This window comes from Lynx rufus, unplaced genomic scaffold (assembly GCF_022079265.1).
Source record: "Lynx rufus isolate CCGP_SWC_20201006 ecotype Redwood Valley unplaced genomic scaffold, mLynRuf1.p SCAF_17, whole genome shotgun sequence".
Classification (NCBI taxonomy): domain Eukaryota; kingdom Metazoa; phylum Chordata; class Mammalia; order Carnivora; family Felidae; genus Lynx; species Lynx rufus.
The window spans coordinates 29,988,884-30,005,837 of NW_025814831.1; the positions used below are offsets into that span (position 1 = coordinate 29,988,884).

The following is a 16,954-nucleotide window of genomic DNA, read 5'->3' on the forward strand; positions in this document are numbered from 1 at the left end:
TTGTAGACCTGCACAAATTAAACACAACATGACTACAAATGGGGTTCACAACGTTAGCACAATGTTAATGACCGTGACAGAGGCCTGTGGCCTACTGAATTCCATCGTGGGGGAGGCGGTGGGAGACGGTGGGGCTGGAAGAGGTGTTAAGTCCATGTAGTCCCCAGGCCTGGGTTGGAATCTGGCATCTGTACTCACTGGCTGGGATGTGTCCGGCAAGTTAACCTTCCTGCATGGCAATTTCTTCATTTTTAAAAGGAAGACAATACGGGGCGCCTGGGTGGCTCAGTTGGTTACGCGTCCAGCTTCGGCTCAGGTCATAATCTCGTGGATCATGTGTTTGAGCCCCCCATTGGGCTCTGTGCTGACAAGAGCCAGGAGCCTGGTTCAGATTCTGGGTCTCCCTCTCACTCTGCCCCTCACCCGCTAGCACTCTTTCTCTCCGCTCTTTCTCAAAAATAAAAAATAAAATTAGAAAAAAAATTTAAAAATTTAAAAAAGTAAAAGGAAGACCATAGATTAATGTAAACAAAAATCAATGTTAAAATGGAAACTTCCCAGGAATCACCCACCCCAGGGGCTGAGAACAAAGGAGGGCAGCAGAGAGATGGGGGTGGCCCTGGGGACCCTGAAGGCTCTCAGCACAGGCCTCCACTCAGCACACACCCTGAATTCCAGTTGTGACTGGGCTGCACTGGTGGCTAGAGTAGGGGAGGAAGTTCTCAAAGCAGGGTTTGCAGAAAGACACCAAATACACAGCACAAGGCATGGATTCGGGGAACATCAACTTTAAGATTGGGAGTGTGCTATGTTGGGGGGGAGGGGTGAAATATATTGGGTAATGGTTTATGATGGTGTTGTGGTTATCTTTCTGTTGAAACGAACCTACAACAACGTGATGAACCCTGAGAACGCTGTGCCAAGAGAAATAAATGAGACACAAAAAGACAAATACAGCATGTTTCCACTAATTTGAGGTCCCTAGAGCAGTCTAGTTCATAGAGACAGAAAGTAGAACGGCAGTTGTCAGGGGCTGCCGGGAGGGTGGGGTGGAGGGCTGGTTAGTCCAGGACATCTGTGGTGGTGACAGCTGCACAACATTATGAACGGCTTGAATACCTATGAACTGCACACTTAAAAATGATTCCGATGGTAACTTTTATGTATATTCAACTCCAGACGTTTCTGCACGGGGCTGCTACTTTGGGAAGTGTCCTAGATGCTCAGGGTCTCGTGTTCCCCTGTTGTTGAGCTTTAGTTAGAAAATTTCCAACTTGACAACACATTATATTTGGAAAAAAAAAAAAAAAGAAAATTTCAGAAACAAAGACTCTGCATTTTACAGAAGAGAAAACAGAGTCCCAGAGAGGTGATCCAGCTTGACAGAAACAGGTCTCCAGTGCCCCTCCATCCTGGAGCTAAGAAGCACAGGCTCTGGGCTGGGCCGCCTCTCCCACCTGCTTTTTTTTTTTTTTTTTTTAAGTTTCTTTATATTTATTTTGAGAGAGAGAGAGAGAGAGAGAGAATCCACACCATCAGCACAGAGCCTGACATGGGGCTCGAACCCATGAACTGTGAGATAATAACCTGAGCTAAAACAAAGAGTCGGATGCTCAAATGACTGAGACACCCAGGTGCCCCTTTTTTATTTTTATTTTTTCCCACCTTTTTGTTGTGCATGAGTCTGGGCTGTTCCTCGCCATCTCAAAGCTTCCATTTTCTCACCTGTGAAATGAGGAGGGTTCCCTTCTCACAGGGTGGGATGTGGTCGACCTGAGACTGTGCTTGTGATGGGCTGGGTGTAGTGTCTGAGGCACATTGATAGGAAATGCTCAGTGGAATTGGTTCCACGAGGCAACTAGGTTCCTCTGGGGCTTTTCTTGGTTGAATGAGGGGTAAGTACAAGTATTAAGAACTGTGCTGTCCTTTATTCCTCCTGCATTCAATGTGGTGACACTGACCCAGGACAAACCCATATATTTATTTCTCAACATCACAAGCGTGCCTGGGGTAGGAATTCTGTTTGGATTCAACTCTGAACACCCCCTATAAAATGCAGGGTCCCTTAAGCAGATAAGGCTAATTGGCCTCCTGTCTCCACATTCTCCATTATAAACAAGGGCAAAATTAGTAAATGTTTGTTCCTACTTAAAACATCTTCCCTGTTTAAACAGACCTGTTTACGTCGTCCTGCATGGAAATCCCCTCCTGTGGACCCCTAATCCACCATTACTTCATTGGCTCACAAACACTTGTTGAGCAACTACCTCCCAGGAGGCCTGGGATGGGACGGTGAGTGCACGCACCCAGCTCCCCCCACCGCTTCCGCCCGCTGGTCCCCACACCGCTAGAGGGGGCGGGGGGCGGGGTGGCTGGCGGCCAGCTGGGAGGCACAGCCCCGCGGTCTGCGTGCAGTTGCCCGCACTGGCTCCCCTCATCCTGCCCGAGGCGCCAGGGTGGACGAGAGACCTTCTCTGCTGGCTTCCCTGTCCAGAGAACCGGGCCGCGACAAAATAACAGAGGCGTGTGTCCGGGCGGCTGGGGGAGCCGCGTGAGCGTCAGACCCCCGGGAAACGGAACGAGGCCGCAGGCCCGCGGCCCCCACGGAGGGAGTCGGATCCCGGGGAGGGGTGAGGCGGTGGCGGCGGCCAGGGAGGGGCGGATTTAAGGGACGCGGCTGCGAAACCAGCTGGGCCGGCCAGCCCCGTGGGGGGTGGGCCCCGGGGCGGGGCAGGAGCCCCGTGCGGGGGTGGCCAGGCCTCGCCCTCCTCCTCTTCCTCCACCTCGCCCGCCAGGCTAGGGCGCTGCTGGGGGAGGCGGGAGACGGAGGGCCCTAACCAAGCAGCAGGTGGGCAGGGAGCCCGCAGCTGCCAGGCAGCCCCGCCTGCTCACCTCGACGTCCCACTGAGACCGGCCTCTCTGGGTCAGATCACCTGCCTCCCCTCACAAAAATGTTTACCAGTGCATTTGACTTAAAAACAAAAATCAATCCGTGCAATTAGCACAGGCTTGGAGTGCCTTGGTGAGTCACATCTTTAATGACCAAAGTTGCATAATCACTTGTAACACGTCTATTTATTACCTCATCGGTTTCTCTAGGGCACAAGAGGGAAAGGGGAAAATCTGGTCCTTGATGGCCAGAAAGAGTCCCTCAAAGGATAACCTGCTACATGTGGACAGGGGTGGGGAGAAGATGGTCCGTAGGTCTCCCTACAGTGGCTGCTCCGGGGTCATTGCCACGGGCCCATCTGACACAGGGGCACCTGGGTTCGGGGGCAGTATCCTCCATCACCAGAGTCAACACACTCCCTCGTAAGCTAGCTGGTTGCCCTGTGGGGTTCCCACAAAGGCTGAAGGCCCTTAACATTCACGGAATTCCCTTCTGAAGGGCCAGGAGAGCCGTCTGAGTGCCAGAGTAGCCACAGAAAGAAAATGTGAAGTCCGTTCTGCCTTTACCAGCCCTGCCCTAGAAAGCAGACAGGAAAGAGACCAGAGTGAAGGCAGAGGTCAGACAGGACATAAGAGTCCTTCCCCTTCCACTGGGACTTTACAGTCCTCAGGCCTGATGATGTCTTCTTATTGTTTATTTGCTTTGAGAGAGAGAGAGAGAGAGAGAGAGAGAGAGAGAGAGAGAGAGCGAGCATGAGCAGGGGAGGGCAGAGAGAGGGAGAGAGAATCCCAAGCAGGTTCTGTGCTGCCAGGGCAGAGCCCGCCACAGGACCCCATCTCATGAACCATGCGATCATGACCTGAACTGAAATCAAGAGTGGGATGCTTAAATGACTGAGCCACCAAGGCACCCCGATGATGTCTACTGATGACCTTCTGGCTGGGTTATTCCAGAGAAGACTCCTGAACTAGGAGGGAATGGGGCAGGGGAAGGAAGCTTGGGAAACCAAGGCTTCCCAAGCAGATAGATTCCCGCGATGGCAGAAGAATTGGCAGAGAGGTCATTTTCAGTCTTTCAGAAAATCTTAACAAATCCTACATTCACATCTGTCTGGCTCATGCAAGTAAAACCCAGTCACCTCACCAAACAAGCTTAACGCCATTTTACAGCATGTGTAGGTAAATCTAATTAGTAAATAGAAAAACAAATTACTACTAATAGGCTACAGTACTTGGTGGACAAAATCTTGAAAAATCTAGATGCAGGATAAAGTCCCCCAAATCTCTCCTCAGTGTCTCCCAGTATTTGAGAGACTACTGTGTGTCCATCACTGTGCTAGCCATGTCCAGAGGGGATGCACCAGCCCTTAAAGAATTCACATAAATCCAGGTATTTAAATGTAGTATATACTGACCTAGCTCCTGGTGTTATTTCTACTTTTAGATCTTCCTTATACATATCTCTGAGTTTAGTGGCTCTTGACTAGGTCTGCTACCCAAGAAAACTAATCACAATCAGAAAATTACGTGCATTCCACCTCAAGGTATGCTTATGGGTAAAGGGGTAACAAAATCCTTTCCTCTTTTGCATAGGGAATTGACCTGGCATAACTATGCAGTTAATTTTGGGGGGGGGGAGGGCAAACAGTGGCAGCAAGAGTATGTCACCCCTTATCCTAAGAAATAGGACTCCATTGGGGTGCCTGGCTGGCTCAGTCAGTGGAACATGCAACTCTGGATCTCAGGGGTTGTGAGTTCAAGCCCCACATTGGGTGTAGAGACTACTTAAAAAAAAAAAAATCTTAAAAAATTAGGACTCCAACAAACCTGGGTTGAGGCCCTTCCATTTCTCCCCTTTAGAGGGTGTGGCATACAAGGCACAGAAGGGCAAGCCTGTGTAAGAGAATGAATCTTGGTCAAGATTAAGAGGTCCCCCGGGGGTGCCTGGGTGGCTCAGTCAGTTGAGCATCCAACTTCAGCTCAGGTCACGATCTCACAGTTCGTGGGTTCGAGCCCCACATCAGTCGTCGGACTCTGTGCGGACAGCTTAGAGCCTGGAGCCTGCTTCGAATTCTGTGTCTCCCTCTCTCTCTGTTCCTCCCCTGCTCATGCTCTGTCTCTCTCACTCCTTCAAAAATAAATAAAAACATTAAAAAAAAATTTAAGAGGTCCCCTGTGCTGAAAGGCCCGTGTAGCAGGTCAGGTCACATCCTCCATGGTTTCTACAAATCATCTAATGAAGAAGATATATTCTAAGTACCTATGGAAGATTGTTAGCTAAATGGGTTTTCCTCTGGATAAACCATCACTTTAATTCAGAAACCAATTATCCTTGGGTGTCTCATATACCTCTTCCTTCCTGATTTTGTTTTTGGCATATGTTGTCTTCGTGCCAATTCTGATTCTTCCTTTTTCTCAAATTTGGTTTGAACTTTGTTTCTGGAAAACATTCCCATCTTAAACCCTGTCTTTTGCGGATCCTTCCATTGCTCTGGACTCCCAAATATAAGGGGGCAACATTGTACTTGCCTGTACTTACGGAAGCTGTCATTTCACTTCTAACCAGATCCTAAGTACTCCCCCCCCCCCCCCCCCGCCCCACCACACACACATGCAGAGCACACAGAAAAGTACCCAGAGAGAATGGTTGGGCTACAGAAGACTGTGGTACTTACCAAGTGATGCAGGAACTCCAACATCATTATTCTTGCTTCTCAACTATGCCAGATGACATTCTTCATCTCATTAAGAACACTGTTGTCAGTACCCCCAAAAACCAGAAACCTCTCCCAGCAGATGACAAATCATGATAGTTCTGTGGCAAACTTTCGTTGACATTGCTACAAGATTCAAAAAAGCAAATGATGCGATTCCCAAAGGAGGGAATGAACAATGAACACCTTCCATGCTTCCTGATGCCCTTAGCCAATATAACCAGGAAGGCACCGGTCTCTCATATGCTCCTTCTGAGAACAATGGCCAAATTTGGTTTTCTTGCCACGATCTTATTTCTGATCAATCATTCCCAACATTTTATATGCTATTCACGATTTAGAAACAAAAGGTTTTGGAGAGTTTTAGGAAAGTGACAGGACAATCTTTTTTTCCATTGATGTGACCTACATAGTATTTTTTTTTTTTTTTTTTAAGTAAGCTCAACACCCAACATGGGGCTTGAACTCATGACCCTGAGAGTTGCATGCTCTACTGACTGCGCCAGCCAGGCACTCCCATAATGATTTTAAAAAGATAACCCTCCAGCACATAAAATATCTGCACCGCACTACAGCATACACGTCCCGTGAGTTCTTGTTTTGACAGCTTTTACATCAATTTGAGTTAGATATTTTCTAGAAAAAATTTTTTTCAGAAGCCAAGCATTCAGAATAGTTGTTTCAAGGCTTTTCATGGACTTAATACTGTATCCTTCAGAGCTGTGGCCTGCTATGGTCCATACCCTTCCATTTTGGGTGAATAACAGGAACAACGCATTTATGTTTCTTAACTGTGTCCTGATAAAGGTTCGGCAGTTCCCAGTTACACATTACACTACTTTCACGTAAGAAAATTAGCACAGCTGGATTCATGCAGTCTTTATTAATTTGACAAACACAGGAAAACCTGCAATCTATCAAAATTATATCTCACCAAGAATCTGAAAGGTATTTTAAAAAAGACGTATTCACAGTCTGTCTGAATCATGTACAAAGCAGTGCCTGTAGAAGCAAAAGCCAGACGACAAACATGTCAACGTTCCCGCTGAAGCCTGCAACCGGCACCTCCAATCCCGCGGTGAACAATCCTGTACTACTTTCTACAGCTGATTGATTTCGAAGCTGCCCTTTTGCAACGATTATTTACTTTCAAAGGAAAACTGCTTCCTGGGAAATCTTTCCTGCTACGCACACCAGGCTCAAGTGCTAACACCACGTTCCAGGGCCCAGGGTGGACCCAGCTACTTCCTGAGGGCACTGTTGCAGGCATCCAAGGCCCTGGTAAACATTCAAAGAAAGGGTTCGTTTCAGCACCAGGCTGATTTTTAATGCACGCATCTGAGGTGTTTCCTGCCAGAGGAGAGGATGGTTCAGATGATGCCATCCAGAGGATTCAGGAGGTGAGCATGACGACACCCTTGTTAGTACACTGCTCAGCAATTTCACTGAAGCCTGTGAAGAGTTGAAACCATTGTTTCTAATCTCCTGTGTTTGGGGGCATTTAAAGAGAAGCAAGAAAATCGTTAAGGATCACTTCTGGTCTCAAACTCATGATGATGATACTGTTTCATCCCAGGGCAAGACCAAATGTCCAGTTTTCAAGTTCCCTTTGCAGAGTCAGCTTTGTGGACACCTCCGGAGGTGAGGAGAATGGCGGGTCAGGCCGTTATAGACTATCCAAAAGCAGATAGAGGAAAAGGAGTACTTCATTGAAAGGGTTGGTTTCTGGAAGAATCAAGATCACCTTTGTAACATCAATTTTATAAGCCCTCAGTGATGGTAACCATAAGAAGGGGTTACTGACAAGTACCCAATATTTTAGAGAAGTTCAAGATGGCGTGTAACAGGAAACAGGAAACTATAGATGTATTCTGAGGATAGGTCTTACTCATCTTCACATCTTTAAGACTCGAGCACCATGCCAGGAACATGGAAGACACTGAATAAATGTTTTCATAGTGTCCTCTGAGCTCTTTCTCTTCTAGGGCTAGATCATGAATGGGGCAAATGTGCAAGGCCAGGCACTGGAGGTCAGGCTTCCTCGAGACGCTGACCCTGGAAGATCTTATGTGGGAGCTTAACCTTTGTCTCATATTCTACAAATTATGACCAGGATGACTATATAGTTTTCTGAGGCCAAGTAAAGGCCAAGTACTAAACTTACTGTATGGACACTGGTTATGGAAGAAGGGTTTTTAAAAACAAGAGACACTTTAAAAAGTGAGGATTCAAGAACTCAAAAGTGAAAAGCCCATGCTTCTGTAGCAAAATCAATAAATCATTCACTTATGATTGTTTTCTTTCAAGTTGCTTTGAAAGCTTTTTTTTCTAATCAAGAAATTTAACCATTTACAGTGAGAGCGGTGATCCTAGGACCGACCATACACTAACCTCGTGAGAATCAAGAACAAGAAAACACGTTCTTCCTCTTTGAAAAAAGGTCCGTAATCTTCCAAATATGGTTGGTATGCCCACAGGCTAGTTTGTAGCAACCTTCTGTATGTAGACACTCTTGGTTCCGTAGGCCAGTCAGACCCAGACATTAGTGGTCACTCTTCTTCCTCCTCTTCATTAAGCAGGTTGCCTGGGCTGATCCTGCTTTGTTTGGCCAGCTCCACAGCCACCCCTGCCCTGTGTGAGGGCACATCCTCAGTGGACTTGCTACTGTTTTCCCTGGTGATAATCTAGTTTTCATGGTGGAAGACTAGCATTTTGACATTTCAAAAACAACTGAATTGACCCTAAGAAGAAAGTTCAAAGTTCTGTATCTGAACTGCCGATTTAAAGAAAAGAGTTCTATGCTGAGCTGTGGTCCGTCCTGCAGAAAGCGAGATTTATTGCCATCTTTCTACATAGGACAGTGATACAAAGGACGGATTAAATCACACACACACACACACACACACACACACACACACACACACACACACACCACATACCCACTTCTGGGATAAAACCTTTCGTAAAAGATATGGTACTTTTGGGACCTTCACACTAATAACTAGTCTAGATCAGGGCTCCCTCAAGACTGCCTCAAATCATGAACATATTCAGGTGGCTTTGCTGTAGTGGTTCAATCATGTGTCTTTCTAGAAGTTAATACCCACATTGCTATATATGAGGAAAAAGAATCCTGGAAAAAAGGGGCTAAGCAAAGAGATGCAAGAACCTATTTTAAGTCCCACTCTTTCTGTGCATTGACTTGTTTTTCCTGCATTTCTCAACTACCTAATATGAGCCAGTTTTTACTTATACTCCAGTTATACTCCAACAGCACACTACTGCTAAATTTAGTTTCTTATAAAAAAAAATATGCTGTGACAGAAAACAACTATTCTAAACTCCAAGGACGGGGTACCTGGGTGGCTTAGTTGGTTGAGCGTCCAACTTCAGCTCAGGTCATGATCTCGCGTTCATGGGTTCGAGCCCTGCATCGGGCTCTGTGCTGACAGCTCAGAGCCTGGAGCCTGCTTCGGATTCTGTGTGTGTGTGTGTGTGTGTGTGTGTGTCTCTCTCTGCCCCTCCCCAGCTGGCGCTCTATGTCTCTCAAAAAAATAAAACAAAACATTAAAAAACAAAAACAACCTCCAAAGGGAACTGCAAACTAGATCATATGATAGGCTGGAGAGAAAGCAGGAACAGGAAGAAAAGCTGGCCTTTCTTCAGCCACAGGGGGAGACTAAATGTCTCACAAACGCTTATAATCTGATCACTGTGGCTAAAGGTGGTCAGTGGTAAAAGAAGGGCTATGTCCAGCAAAGCTCCACTTAAAGGTGTCATGTGCCCACAGGCTGATGGCTCCGTTTATGTGCACTGTCCAGCTGAACTGCGCAGGACCTCAACTCCACTGCCCACTTCAAAGGTACAAAGGTACACTGAAATGAAAGGTAAGGCAGAAGGGAAAGCACAAAACACCCAATGTGAGGTTCCTGAGGAATAACTTGGTTCTCCTCCTTAAGATCTGCCCACGGGACATTAACTCGTTTTGTCCCATCGGCTGTTAGTGGTCCCATCTTTTCTCTTCTCGGCATCTGGTTCGCCTCCTGACCCTTGGTTCTCCCGTGGCTCACCGAGTAAAATCATGGCTTTCTCCAAATTCTTGCTTTGTACTGATACAACTGACTTTATAATCCACCAGCTTTTGGCTATTGGTTTAAATTCTGACCTAGTGTCAGAGACAATGAATGGGTTGTAGTAAAAAAAAGAAAAAACAGGACAGGAAGTGCTTCACCAGCCATTTTACTCTTCTTTAATTCTACTGTCTTTGGGCACACATTGTATTTGCTACTGAAGAAATTATGACAGTGAGGCTGACAGCACTGATTCATTAACACATTCTTTGCACCACACAAAGAGTAAAATCCTAGAATAACTGGATCATCTGCTACCACAACAGAGCTGTCTCATTTGCTGTAGAAGAGAATGCTTATGGGGAGTCAGGGAGAGATGGGAACAATGGAAGCATCCAGGGCAAGTAAACCTACAAGTATGTCTAAAAATAAAGAATTTGGTGGAAAACCCAGAATTCACCTAAGGCTGACAGGAAACCGTTTAGATATAGTTCCATTCTTTCCAGAAATTACTGAATTTGGAACCTGAGGTTAAGACTTTTAGGATAAAGCAAGTAAGTTCAGACTGGCCATGGGAAGAAATGCAACCATAGATGAGTTTCAGTGCTTGAAAACAAAAATTTTCAAAATCAACCTACATATCTGACTTGACTCAAGGTGAAAAAAAAAAAGTCTTATTTAAAAATGATAAGTCTGCAGCAGAAAGGTTTGAAAGTGAAAGTTAGAGCCCCTTTTCAAAAACCTTTTCGTGTTGCTGCTGGTGCCTGCTCTCCTTACAGTACCTCCTGAAAAGGTTCAGAGTTCAATACAGGTTTATTAGGTTGATCTTCAACATGTAGTTTAAGATGAAGAGTCCTGTTTGGTTTAAACCGTGTCATTTAACTTCTCGGTAATGGTAGTCCTGAGAGTCTGCAGTGTTGGTAAAATCCACCTGTGACCAAGGGTCAAATTGCTGGTGGGAGCACAGCAACTTCTTGGTCCGTCCCTCCTCCTCATCCTTGTCCCTCAAATCTGGTAGTTTTTGCACCGAGGGACTCAGTCCGTCATGATGACGCGTGTTCAAAACCATTTTCTGTAGACATCTTCTTCCAGTGCCCAATGGTACAGGTGGTCAGGAAGACTTGGAAGGAAGTTGCAAAAGTCCAGCTGGGAATCTTGCCTTTGTTAGATGTGGACACAGTAAAATCATCTTTGTCCTCCCCAGGTTTAATTATAGTCAAAGGAGAAAAATCCATGGGATTCTAATTGCAAATATACTATATATAAAATTGATGGAATGCTAACTGGTCCATAAAGGGCTGTACAAGATAATCTGTGGCAAAGTAGAAAACAAGCCCAAAGGTGATAGAGATCGGAAGAGCTGGCAGAGCTTTCTTGAAAATGGCGAGGAGTAATAATGTAAGGCACAGACCCTGTGGACAAGAGGGGAGAGACACAAACTCAGGCAAAATTAGGAAAGTATTTCATGCAAAAACAACCCAATCACAAGTATTTAGTTCACTGAATATTATCCTTTGAGCTTAAATTTTAGGGCAATTTTTTTCGTTACGTTTGGAAACAACATTTATTTTCCTTTACAATACAGAGTTCATTATGCACACACTTAATTCTAGGTAAGGAATAGAATCTAAAAATAAAACTATTTTTTAAAAATTAAATAATACTGAAATTTCTACTTAAAATATTGAGTTGGCTACTGTGAGTTTAGTTGGGCTGACTAAAGTCCTGGAGGCGAGAAGCATCCTTTATGTTGTACGGGGGCAAAGAGATGCTCACAGAATAAACCAATACAAGTTCATGAAGCATATACAAGTTTCTCTATCTGAAAGTAGAGCGTTCCTATGAAGCCTTTTGTAAGCCGAAACAGCATAAAGCGAAGCATATCCCCACTTCCTGAAAGTTCCAATTATGCCACTTTTTTTAATGAAAGACCTTCATTAGTATGATAACAGCCTTTTTGTAAAAGCAAAAATCTTCCTTGGATTTCTTTCTGTTATCGAAAACAGCAAAGTGGTGTAATATGCACCTTCAGAAAGCAGGAGAACACCTGTGTTGCTTTCTTGTAAACACAGAGCAGCCATATAATATTGTCCGTTTTTTTATCCTAACTACTAAGACAATGTCTGAAAACTGAGCATTTCAAGTTTATCCAAAATAAGTCATTTTCCTCTTAAAAGATACAACACATCCAGAAAAGTAAATAAAAATAAAGAAAAATAAAACACATGAAAATTCTAACTGGTTTTATGATCATGATAAACCACAGAGGTCAGCATAAAATAAACTCGTAAGTAATGGCTCTCAACTCACCTCTCATCTAACTTCATGGACACATATCAGACATCACATCTTTAGCAAAAATACCAGTAAGAAATACCTTAAGAGTTACTTATAGTTTTGAAAGCGTCGGGGTTCATGTTGTGGTGCTACAAGCAAGACCTATGTGGCATCGTGCATTGTGTTAGCTTTTCTCGCCTCAGACTTGCTGCCCCCGGAATACTGCCTGCTGCAGGTTGTGGCATTAAAGGCAAAACCACCACCAGACTCAGGAACAAAGTGAGGATGAGTACCCCTTTAAGACTGATCTAACACAGCTATTTTCCTACATGTCTACGCTGTCAGGCTTGAAGCAGCTGTTCCCAATCAGAGGTGCTTATCAGAACTTTCCGGGGAATTAAAAAAACCCACACAATTAAAACATTAAATATCTCAGGGCAGGGATGCACAATTTTAATGGGTAATTTTAATGGGTGGCCAGGTGGCAAACTATTTAGGTGAGGTTCAGTTAATTTGTTTTTAAAAAGCTCTCCAGGTGAATGGCACACTCAGCCCAGCTAGGGTGAAAACAGATTGCCTTAGGGCCACTTGGGTGGCTCAGTCCATTAAGTGTCCTACTCTTGGTTTCAGCTCAGGTCATGATCTCATGGTCTCATGGTTTTGAGCCTCGCATCGGGCTCTGTGCTGGCAGCGTGGAGCCTTTTTGGGATTCTCTCTCTCCCTCTCTCTCTGCCCCTCTCCCACTTATACTGTCTCTGTGTCTCTCAAAATAAATAAATAAACTTTAAAAAACAAAAAATAAAACAGACTACCTTAAAGGGACAGCATAATCAGAGTTCTGAGGTGAGGATTTCAGACATGTTTTTATTAGTGTATACTTACAATTAATATGGCTACAAAACAGGCTATGGTTGTGTTCCAGTCTCCACTGGCTGTTGCAGAAGCTTTACCAACCAGAACACTGTAGAAAATGAAGTCTCCTAATCCAAGTTTTACTCCCCCTAAAAAGGAAAGATTATGAATATAAATGTTTGTTACTTTTTGCCATCAATTCAAAAGTGTCACTGCCATATTCCATCCTGTATTGAATGAGAAAGCAGTAAAGGACATATAAATTTTGGCTTTAGCTAGGTTTTCTTTCTTTTTTGTTTTCCTCCAATATGAGTTTCAGATTCTGTATGACTGGCTCTGGGGTCTTCAACATTGAGATGCTGTTGTTACATATAACAAGGAACAATAAATAACAGCAGTCATCTACTGACTGCCTGGTTTACACCTGGCACTTGTTCTAACAAATCTTCACAAGAACCCCTATAATTTACTTCATAAAATTCACCCATTGTTCAATTATTGTAAAAGATGTAGAGTTGTCCAACCATCACCACAATCCACATTTCCATCACCCTAGGCCTTAAGCAACACTGATGTCTTCTCTCTCTATAAATTTGGCTTTTCGAGACACTTCATAAAATGGACACGTAACACTTGTAGTCTTTGTGACTGGCTTCTTTCATGTAATGTATTTTCGAGGTTTATCCATGAAATTGCACTTGTCTGCACTTTCTTTTAACTGGTCAGTTTTCCACTGTGTGAATACACTAGTTGATGGACAATGGAACGTTTTCGTTTTGGGGCTATTATGAATAATGGTGCTATGAACATCATGCTGTGACCAGGCGTACACATCTTTGTGTGGACATTGTTTTCATTTCCATTGGGTAGATTCCTACAAATGGGATTGCTGCGTTATATGGGAAGTTTATCTTTAGTTTTTTAAGAAACTGCCAAATTGTTTTCCATACTGGCTGCACCAGTTTACATTGCCACCAGCAAGAACTCAGGGTTCCAGTTTCTTTACTTCCTTCACCAACGCTTGATATTGGTACCCTTTTTGATTACAGCCATTCTGAATAATGGTGTTGAGCAGAGTTTCATGTGTTTATTACCTCTTATATTTCTCCTTTGCTGAAATGTTTATCCAAAGCATGTCCGTATTTTTTAAATGGGTAATCTCCTATTATTGAGTTGTAAGCATTCTTTATATATATATCCTTAACACAAGTCTTGAATAGACTTGAAATGTGGTTTGTATAGCTCTTCTCACAGTCTGTGTCTTCTTTTCTTTTTCTTTTTATGTTTATTTATTTGAGAGGAGGAGAGAGAGAATGCCAAGCAGGCTCCACACTATCAGCACAGAGCCTGATGTAGGGCTGGATCCTAGGAACTGTGAGATCATAACTTGAGCCGAAACCAAGGGCTGGATGCTTAACTGACTGATGCCACCCAGGCACCCCTCTTTTCCTTTTCTTAATGGTATCTTAAAAAAAATTTTTTTTAATAACAAAATATACAACTCAACGGCATTAAGTAAACTCACACTGTTGTACTCCCATCCTCATCATCCATTCACAGAACTCTTTTCATCTTGCAAAACTAAAACTCTGTACGCATTAAACACAAACTCCTCCTTCTTTTCTCCCTCCATCCTCTGGCAACCATCATTCTATTTTCTGTCTCTAAGTTTGACTACTCTAGGTACTTCATATCATACAGTATTTGTCTTTTTGTGACTGGCTTACTTCACTTAGCATAATGTCCTCAAGTTCATCCATGTTATACAGCATGTTAGAATGTCCTTCCTTTTTAAGGCTGAATAATATTCCACTGTGTGTATACACATTTATACACTCATCCATCAGTGGACACTTGGATTGCTTCCACCTCATGGCTATTGTGGATAATGCTATGAAATTGGGTGTACAAATATTTCTCCTCTTAATGGTATCTTTTGAATGCAAGTTTTTAATTTTGGTGAAGTCCAATCTATCAATTTTTTCTTCTATGTATCAGTGTTGTATTGAAGAACTCTGCCCAACCCAAGGTCATAAGTTTTTCTCTTTCGTTTTCTTCTAGAAATTTATTTTAACCACTTACATTTCAGTTTATGATCCATTTTGAGTTCATTTTTGATTGTGGGCATGATGGACGGATAGGGTGAGGCAGGAGTTTCCACTCATTCTTTTGCATGTGGATACCTAATTGTCCCAGCACCACTGGTTGAAAAGATTACATACCCTTTTCCTGTTGAATTATTTTAGCATCTTCGTAAAAAAAATTATTGACCATAAACGTAAGTATTTACATCTAGACTAGCAATTCTGTTCCACTGATTTATATGCCTCTCCTTGTGCCTGAACTGATTACTATGGCTTTATTTAATTTTTTTAAATGTTTATTTATTTTTGAAGGAGAGAGAGTGATCATGAGCAGAGAAGAGGCAGAGAGAGGGGGACAGAGGATCCGAAGCAGGCTCTGTGCTGTCAGCAGAGAGCCAGACGCGGACTTGAACTCATGAACCATGAGACCATGACCTGAGCTGAAGTTGGAACACTTACCCGACTGAACCACCCAGGTACCAAATTACTATGGTGTTAGAGTAAGTTCTGAAATCACATAGTATAAATCCACCAATTTGTCCTTCTCTTTCAAAATTGTTTTGGGTATTCAAAATTCTTTACATTCCCATTTTTTTGAAATGTAGCTTGTAGACATTGACAAGCTGATCCTAAAACTTACAAGAAATGCAAAGGCTATAGGTTTTCTGTTATCCAACATTTTTTCCCTTCAAATTCTTTAAAAAAAAAATATACACTTAAGTAAAGGCTAGGGACGCCTGAGTGCCTCAGTCAGTTAAGCATCTGACTTTTGCTCAGGTGATGATCTCATGGTTCAATGGTTCAAGCCCCACGTCGGGCTCTGTGCTGACAGCTCAGAGCCTGGAGCCTGTTTCAGATTCTGTGTCTCCCTCTGTCTCTGCCCCTCTCCCATTCATGCTCTGTCTCTCAAAAGTAAATAAAACATTGAAAAAAAAAGTAAAGGCTAAAACATGGATTCAAAAGATATGTTTTAACTTGGGATCCATTATTCATCCATAAAGCTTTAAAAGTGGCTTTCATTTTTCTGTTAAGTATTCCCAACTGAAGTTTGACCCTGGTTTTAACGTTCATGTTGCCTGGGTTAGAGAAACCACTTCCAGGGGAGAGAGGCAGAGGTCCCTGAGAAGTAGTGTGTTCCACATGTGGGTGAGAAATAAGCAGAGGGCTGGTTAATAAGATATTACAGAGAAACCAGTGTTCTTGAGTTGTGGGAGCCAGAGTGAAGTCTTCCTTAGTGGAAAAGATAAACATATGACCCATGAAATCCAATGCTATGAATTACTGGGTCAGCTACCCTTTAACTTGCTAACCTTCCCAGACTGATGAATATACACACCAGTTTCACATGTACAGAAGAGGCCAGTGCTACTATTTAAGTACTTGTATGATCCAGAGCAAGTTGATTAACTTCTTTTAATCCTCAAATTCCTCAGCTCTAAGATGGGGATTATGAGCTATTACATAGGGCTGTTATCAAGAATTAAAAATTAGGGGCACCTGGGTGACTCAGTCAGTTAAGTGTCTGACTTCAGCCCAGGTCACAATCTCACAGTTTGTGGTTTTGAGCCCCGTGTCAGGCTCTGTTCTGACAGCTCAGAACCTGGGGCCTGCTTCAGATTCTGTGTCTACCTCGCTCTCTGTTTATCCCCTGCTTGTGCTCTGTCTCCCTCTCTCAAACATAAATAAACAAAAAGAAAAAAAAGGCCGGGGTGGGGATGCCTAGGTGGCTCAGTCAGTTAAGCATCTGACTTAGGCTCAGGTCATGATCTCATGGCTCGTGAGTTCAAGCCCCGTACTGGGCTCTGTGCTGACAGTTCAGAGCCTGGAGCCTGCTTTGGATTCTGTGTCCATGTCCCCATTTCCCTCCCTCTCTTTCTCTCTGTCTCTCTGCCCCTCTCCTGCTCACGTTCTCTCTCTCAAAAATAAATAAACATTTTAAAAAATGAGTTAAAAAATAATACAGGAAACGTTCTTGGCACATATAAAGGCTAAAATATATAATAGCCTTAGAAAGACTTAGATTTCAATTTCAAATGTTAAATGCTATAAGAAACTAAAACTAAGTTCT

At 43.5% G+C, this 16,954-nt stretch overlaps 1 protein-coding gene across 3 annotated transcripts in view; it reads right to left on the reverse strand.

Annotated features, from left to right (window-relative positions):
• Positions 1-9,826: 9,826 nt before the first annotated feature.
• The window catches only part of PSEN1 (presenilin 1), a 74,011-nt gene continuing 66,883 nt past the window's right edge, over positions 9,827-16,954 (reverse strand). For all 3 annotated transcript variants that reach the window (XM_047079401.1, XM_047079402.1, XM_047079400.1), the window contains 2 exons: positions 12,833-12,951; positions 9,827-11,085 (listed from right to left, as the gene is read on the reverse strand). In XM_047079401.1, the coding sequence (XP_046935357.1) occupies positions 10,930-11,085; positions 12,833-12,951 (275 nt within the window). In that variant the 3' untranslated portion in view covers positions 9,827-10,929. The remainder of the gene's footprint in view (positions 11,086-12,832; positions 12,952-16,954) is intronic.